General features: G+C 32.6%; 1 protein-coding gene across 1 annotated transcript; it reads right to left on the bottom strand.

The window, feature by feature from the left end:
• Positions 1 to 3,431: 3,431 nt before the first annotated feature.
• LOC127082029 (phosphatidylinositol 4-kinase gamma 3) lies at positions 3,432 to 6,152 on the bottom strand. Its single transcript, XM_051022252.1, has 3 exons — positions 5,987 to 6,152; positions 3,996 to 5,750; positions 3,432 to 3,915 (listed from the first exon to the last, which is right to left on the bottom strand). The coding sequence occupies exons 2-3, from the start codon at positions 5,298 to 5,300 to the stop codon at positions 3,538 to 3,540; spliced, it is 1,683 nt and encodes a 560-aa protein (XP_050878209.1). The 5' UTR covers positions 5,301 to 5,750; positions 5,987 to 6,152; the 3' UTR covers positions 3,432 to 3,537.
• Positions 6,153 to 7,774: the final 1,622 nt, after the last annotated feature.

Raw genomic sequence — 7,774 nt, 5'->3', positions numbered from 1 at the left:
GTTTTGTCCATAAGCATGTTTGACGATCTAGGCTAGTGAACATGGGGTATTGAAAATTTCCCACGATGAATTGATCATGGCTAAAGAGTTTAAAATATGAGAGTTGTATATTTTAGATGGTTCCATTGCTTTTAGTCGTGTATCATCAGCTAACGAATACTTTCATTACAAGAACAAGCTCTAAGATTTGAGATTAAGTCATGTTAGATGCATAGAGGTTGTTTTAAGGCACTTTAATGATTTTTGTAAGAAACTAGGAATAAAGACACATTTGACTGCTTATGTCATGTTGTTAGGAGCTAAGTTTCCATAGAGTTTCTGAGGTAAGGTTGATGCTAAAATAGGTTACCTAATCGACATATGTGCATTTACGGGGATAACATGTCCAGGCACTTACGGAAGTTTGGAGTAAGAAACTTGTAGACTAGTCTAATTTAAATGTATTCAATTTTTTTCTGCTAGCAGAAACCAAGCTAGTCCAGCTTGCTGGTAACTTTGTAAAGTGTGTGTTTAATGGTTATGCAAGAGGTGGGAAGATTTACAAGCAGTGGGAGGTGGACTTTGTGTGTGTGTGTGTGTGTGTGTGTATATGTGTGTGTGTGTGTGTTTGTGTGTTTGTGTGTGTGTGTGTGTGTGTGTGTGTGTGTGTGTGTGTGTGTGTGTGAGAGAGAGAGAGAGAGAGAGAGAGAGTAAAGACTTATATATGGCGGAGAACACTCGGTTAGGGATGAAGGTTTCTTTTAGGGATTTTAATTTTAGTGAGGAAAATTTTACAACGACCTGTGATTATCGTTTGACTCGTGATAAGATAAAGATGAAGATTGTATCATCTTAAGCATATGATGGTGCTGGTCTTAGTTGTTATGCTTTAAATGTGGCTGACAAATTTCAAGACTTATAAATAGGGACTTTTATGGAGTAATTTGAAAGCAAAGGGACTCAAAGATGTTTGAAGAACCATATTTGTGAGCTTGCCATACAAATTAAGCCGAAAAAGGTGGTTAGGTGAAAGTGAATTCAATTGGAAAGATCAAGGTTCAAGTGTAGCTTGAACTTGATCAATGTTGTTGAATAGTTATTTCAACAATGGAGAGAGCAACAAGCGGGTTGATGGTTAAATTGACATCACCATCGATTTTGAGTCAAGGTAGAGATTTGTGGAAGTTTGTTTTAAAATATTAAGTGATTAAGAGAAGGAAAATAAGTTTCATGAGTGTTAGAAATCAAAGGCATCAAAACTGCGAAAATCAACCGACGATTCGACGGGGTGGAGCAGTGGTGCGGAGTGGCGATATAGTCGACGGGCAGCAGTGCCAAAAAATTTGGATAGCAGTTCGGTGAAGTCAATAGTGACGCCATAGTTGCAATGTCAAAGTCGGTAGCTAGAGTCTTGCCAGCGCAACAGAGGGGGTCGAGCGGCAACGACAACAGTCTAGGCGAGTCTCGACCTGTTTCGGTTTGGTCTGCGGATCCGTTCGTTAATGAGTCATGTTTTGGTCCCGTTTTGAATCTTTAAGATTTTAGCACTTATAAATATGAATCTCTGTTACTTTTGTTTGTTAAGATAAAAAGACAAAGGAAAGAAATAGTAATCGTAATTAGAGAGACGAGAGTAGAAATTCTTAGAATTGTATACTTGGAATTTGGAAGTTCTTTGGAGATATCTAAAAGACATTTAGAGAAGCTAGGGTAAAAAAATTTACATTGTATTCTTGAAATTTATGAGACATTTGGATGTATCTAAAGGGTTGAGAAACAACTTCTATACACCTTGGATTTGTGTGATTCATAAAGAGTTGAAGGGATTGTGAAACATTTAGGTAGAAACTATTATTTGTTCTTGAAAATTTGGGAGATTATTTTCTTGTAATCTATTTGCATCTCTTGTAAAAACTTTTAAAGGTATAGTGAATCAGATAACTACTTTCTTCTCCATAACAGTTTGATCGAATTGAATAAATACATTCTTTGTATGTTCGTTTCTTATCTTTCTCTTGATTGTTGTAAGTTTGCTTATACTGATCGACAAATTATTTTATTTTTAAAAATATTTATTTTAGTTGTTATTATTCTTTGTCTCGTATAATATTCTTGGTGTGATATAAAATTAATATTATTCCTATTAATTAAATGGTATGCTTTGGAAACAACATAAATGTAATTTACTATTTAATTTGTAGTATGAAATATCAATCTAAATTTAGATATATGAGAAAGATAATCGATTTAAATTTTCAATTAAAAAAACTTAATCTATTTTTCTTCCTTTACCTTCGAGGTTCAATTTAATCTCTTAACTTAAAAAAAATGTTTTTGTTACTTTTTTTTTACGGTAAACAATCTCATGCGTTAGATGAAATAGAGAGAGTAGAAGCATAAAAAAAACATATTGTGTTAGAGCATTTCTCATCCACGTTCTAAAAACAACATTAATAATTAAACCAACCAAACTATGGATAACAATAAATTTTGAAAATTTAGAAACCAATAGAAAGTTACCAATCCAATTTCTTAATTCAAGCAATCAGTCAATTTTATTTCACAAGTGATAAGTGAGTTTAGGAAACGCATTCTTTAAATTTATCCGGTTACAAATCATTTCTTTATCTTGGGATACACATTTCCATTATGCCGGTTTTCAAGTTTGATTGAACTCACAATTTAGGAAGGAATCATTTGTTGACTGAAAAATAGAGTTTGATTTACAACAAACATTGTTAGATTCTCACTCATAAACACATCTCCTTCGTCCAAACTTATTTGAGGCATTTCATCAAATACCATGAGTACAAATTCAAAACAAACCTAAACATAAGAACAACACACATCATAACAACACAAACAAAAAAGAAACAACACAACAACACAAACACAATAACAATAACCATAACAGGTACACAAACACAAAATTTTAGAAATATCATATCTTCCCGTGGTGGAGGTTGTGGTGGAGGTCATTTTTCATGTCCATACCACTTTGGCGCATTGGTTTGGTGAATATGATTTTGAAGTTGTAAGCATTTGATGATTGTTGACGGAAAGGAGAGGAAACTTGATGGAGGTTGGAGGTAGAATAAGGCATGAGTCCCATAGGGATGAGTGATTCAAAGGAGTGAGAAGGAAGGAAGAAAAACTTACAATGTGGGAGAAACCTCCATTAAAAAAGAAACAACCTCCATATTGGCGGAGAGGAGCTCCGATTACGGAGGAAGAACCCTTAGAGGCGGCGCTCACCAAACAAACAGGAAAAACCTTAGTTTTAGAGAGAGGGGAAGACTTCTTTCTCTAAAACTCTTTATACTGTTATTCATCCAAAATCACATATATTATTACCATTTTAGTTACTTAATCCAGAAAATAAAAAGAGATTTGACGAAAAAGATGAACTTCAACCCATAAAGATAAAAACACCATGGACAGAACTTGGAATGGAAATTTTTTATTTATATTGGCAATACAAAACATTGCATATTGACTCAAGAAGCACAGAACATTGGAATGATATAGCACAGAAATTCCATAAGCATTCCATTATAGTCATGGGAACAGCCCTTCTAAATGATTTTCCATGATCACAGAAACAAGATCAAGGAATGCAGCTTCGCTTGTTCCGGGAAATGCAGCTTCTTCCGCCTTCTGAATAATCTGCTCAATGACAGACTTTTTCTTCAATGTTTCTCTACACATAATGCTTCCAATAGTGAAAGGATTGAGTCCTTTCTCTGCACCTTTCTGAAGAAGCATGGTTGATATATGAACGATCCGGGCGCATTCAGGAGGAAGTTCCCATCCATGAGATTTCAAAAGCTTGATATCATCTTCTGCATTAAGAGATTTTATGTACTCAATGGTGTCTGGGGAGTAAGGTTCTTGAGCTTGTGGCCAGTATAACCAGTCAAAAGTGCAGTCTTCAAACTGCAAAACAGGCAAAACAGCATCAGCTTAAATTATTTCAACAGACGGAAAAAAAAAAGAACAAATTCATTCAGACTCACACTCTCGGGTAGGCAATAGCCATGATCAATTGGAATAAGGACAGTTGGGTCGTCTTCACCGTTCTTGGCAACCAAAATGTTCCCGGCATGTCTATCTGCATTTACCAACCTGATATCCAGCACAGAGATCTTGTGAACCTCTTCCACCGGAAATGCACTAGGGCCCATATCTTCGCAGCTTCCAATGTTCCTCATAAACATCTGAAGTGATCCTATTTTAACATTCTTGTAACCTTCCGGATGATGGAACCCTTCATGCAAGCATTTGACCATAACTGTAGGCGGAACTCCGGCAAACCCCTGCTCCTCATTGTTGTGATATGAGCGAGGTCCTTTCCTCGGATGATCCAAGATGTAAGCTGCAAGTTCTCTCAACGCACCTTGCCCTACTCGTGTTCCTTTCTTTAACCCTTCACCGTCGATAGAGATAGGTAAGCTGCGAGGATTATTAATTGCCATTGGCTCCTCATCAGTAGGCTTGAAAACTGAAACATACTTCAAGCCAGATGAATCATGCATGAGATAAGCTCCTCCCGATCCCTCTGATGAACGAATTGGTTTGCGGCCTTTCTCTAACCCCTCTAATGTAATTTTAACTAGTTCCAGGATCAGTGGTGGAATTTTGATATTGGAATTCTTAAAAATTGGTTCCAAAAGAAATTCACTAGTCAACCGGTTCCTCTTCGGGACCTTATTTGTTATAGACAGTGGCGCTAACTGGTCTGCAGCGAAATTTGGTACTCTATCAGATACCGAGGATGCCTCAATTGATAATTCAAAACCCTTTTCTACTGGTTTAGTTCTTACCTTGGCATCTGATACCCTGACCAACAAATGAATCACAGCATCGCTGTTCTTACCGATGTCCTCAATAAGTCTCTGGTCTTCAAGTGCCTCGCCTTTCCATACCAATTCTTGATCTGCAAGATCGAAGAACCCTTGCCCTTTCCTTGCAATCTGCTGCTTCACATAACCCACATTCCTAGTCTTCTCGACATAAAACCCAAACTCCTTACCAGATAAAGTCCTAACTGTAATAGCTTTAAGATCAGAAAATCTTAGAACTAGATGCAAAACATTTCCATCAGCAACTCCATAATCACGGACACAGGATTTGTCCTGAGCCAATTCCTTCCCTTCAAAAATCAGTTTCGATTTCTTTACAAAAAATCCTTTAAAGGTTTGAATTCTCAGCTTCACCGAAGCAATGGAATCCGTCTCCATAATATGCATGGGATCACAGGTAAATCTAAATTGAATCCCTCGTATGAGGACTAAAACGACCGGTATATTCACCATTTTCATACATTGGACTAAGTGCCAAACAAGCCATTCTCAATTTACAGGTTCAAAATCTTGCTGGCTCAAAAATAAACAAGCTATGAACCTTACCATTACAACTAAAATCAAAACATCTCAACTAATTTTTCCTCTATCTGTGTTTGTGTTTTTACTTTATCTGCCTTTTCGAAAGTAGCCCATGCCTGAACCTAAGCAGTAAACAAGAACTAAAAGTCTAAAATATGTAATGTACTAATAGTTTCTTTCCAAAAATCATGGCTCATAACCAAACCAAGACTTCTGGAAAATGAAACTTTCAGAGAAATTAAGATCAGCTTATCAAATCAAATGTCTATTTGAATTGATGTTTGATATTTGACAGTACTATAAATTTTTACATCGCTGCAACAATACTTAATGCTATGGCAAAGTTCAGAGAACAAGAGATTGCTTGCAAACCAGAGTCCAGTTACCCTACAACACATAAATTGCATGTCAATTTCAAAAGGAATAATCCAAGTACTACTGGAACAGAAACATGAACGTAATAATTTATAACATGAAATCAAATCATCATTTTCGAAATTTCAAATTAAGAACATGAGAAATAAAGTATTTTTCATGAATTTTCTTCATACCAAAACTAGCTACGATGATCCAGAAAAATATCATCCAGAAAAATATCATCCAGAAAAATAGAAGAAGCTTACATAGAGTGAAAGAAGAAACTCAGGTAGGAAGACGGTGATAGGAGAAAGTTGAGAAACAAAGCGACATTATACGAATAGGAAATTATCTCAGATTTGACTCAGTGAGTCACTAATAATCCGTCCATGAAAAATGAAAAGAAACAATGTGAGTGAGAACTGAGAAGAAACAATGTGATGTTCTGTGCTATATTTATAGCTATCGATTTTTGTCTTGTCACGCAAGTAATATATTCATTCATTCATGATTAGATTATTCCACATTTACTAACTTCCTCATCAAGTAATATTCTCTCTAGATCCTAAACTTGTTTGGCAAACCCATTTTTTTTAAAGTTTATTATATACTTTACGATATATAAGCTTATATGTGTAAAACAGATTTGTTTATTAAGTTTATATTTGATTTTTAATACTTTTTAAGTTAATTCAAATAGTGTTTTCTTGTTTATATTTATTTCATTTTAAAATAAGTGATATATTTATAAAAAAATTTAACTATTAATTTATTATTTATACCTTTTAAATAATATTACTTTCGTCACTTTAAATTTAATATCTGTAAGTTTGTTACAGTGAAGATGAATATATATATATATATATATAAAAGGGTGTTTCAATGAAAATTAGTATTAAATTAATGTGAGTTGATCAATTAAGTCGTTTATTTTTATTTTAAAATCTGTATTTTAATTGAAAAATAAATATTGATTGAATAATTTTTTTATGTTATTTCATATTTATAAATTAATTCAACCATTAATTTATTAAACACTACGAATTCAAAAAGGGTTAGACACACTTGTTTTTCTTTCGAATATGTTGTCATTGGATTTATTATTGGATTTATTTTGTTCACATATCTTAAAAAGGGACTATTTAAGTTCCTCAACGTTCAAATTGTATCAAACTTATTATTTCTACCTATTTTCCATTGGTGAACTAATTAAGACAATTTTTTTTATTCACCGTAACTAAAATATTTGATTTTAGAAAACATTTTAAAATGCATAAATATAAATAAATAATTTCATCCTATCAGTTCTAAACTTACATTAATTTAACTACTGCCTACCCGTTAAGCTACCTCACCTACCACATTAAAATAATATTATAATTATATAAATAACAATTACTTTTTTCTTAATAACAATTTATTTATTTGAATTAATTTCTAATTAGTAGAGAAAAACATTTTTCCTTATTAAAAAAAACAATGTCTAACATTGTTTCCTAATTAAAAAAATAATTTAACAATCATTTTTCACTCAATAATAATTTACGTATTTAAATTATTTTCTAATTAATAGAGAATTGATTTTTTCCTCATGAACAAAAAAATAAATGTCTTTTTTTAAAAAAGAAAAAAAGAAAAAAAAACAATTAGCTTTAATTAAAAAGCTAAATATATTTACTACACTATTAGAAAAAGTACTTTTATGACAATGAGTTTACCTCACATATCAAAAAGTTTGAGATATAATTTTTGGACACACCATATATTTTTTTAAAAATATATACAATTATTCCGTCATTTTATTTTTTAAATCGAGGAATCAATGTACATACTCCAAATCCCAACAACTTCATATTATAATTTTATTTCATTAAAAGTGATACGTTCCTGAATATTTTATTTTTAATTTAAAAATAATTCATTTTTCATCTTGATTTTGTTTTCTAAGTGAGGTGAGTTTGTTTCCCATATATATATATATATATATATATATATATATATATATATATATATATATATATATATATATATATATATATATATAACTTTAGTTT

The sequence above is a fragment of the Lathyrus oleraceus genome, chromosome 5, assembly GCF_024323335.1.
Source record: "Lathyrus oleraceus cultivar Zhongwan6 chromosome 5, CAAS_Psat_ZW6_1.0, whole genome shotgun sequence".
NCBI classification, from domain to species: domain Eukaryota; kingdom Viridiplantae; phylum Streptophyta; class Magnoliopsida; order Fabales; family Fabaceae; genus Lathyrus; species Lathyrus oleraceus.
The sequence above is the reverse complement of the archived record's forward strand: the minus strand, read 5'-3'. Positions and strand labels throughout refer to the sequence as shown.

What these genes read in the sequence shown, in the direction of transcription:
- LOC127082029 (XM_051022252.1), bottom strand. Translation starts at nt 5,300, where the DNA reads ATGAAAATGGTGAATATACCGGTCGTTTTAGTCCTCATACGAGGGATT. An exon ending in GCTATTGCCTACCCGAGAGT is followed by an intron (nt 3,916 to 3,995) that starts GTGAGTCTGAAT and finishes CCTGTTTTGCAG; the next exon opens with TTTGAAGACTGCACTTTTGA.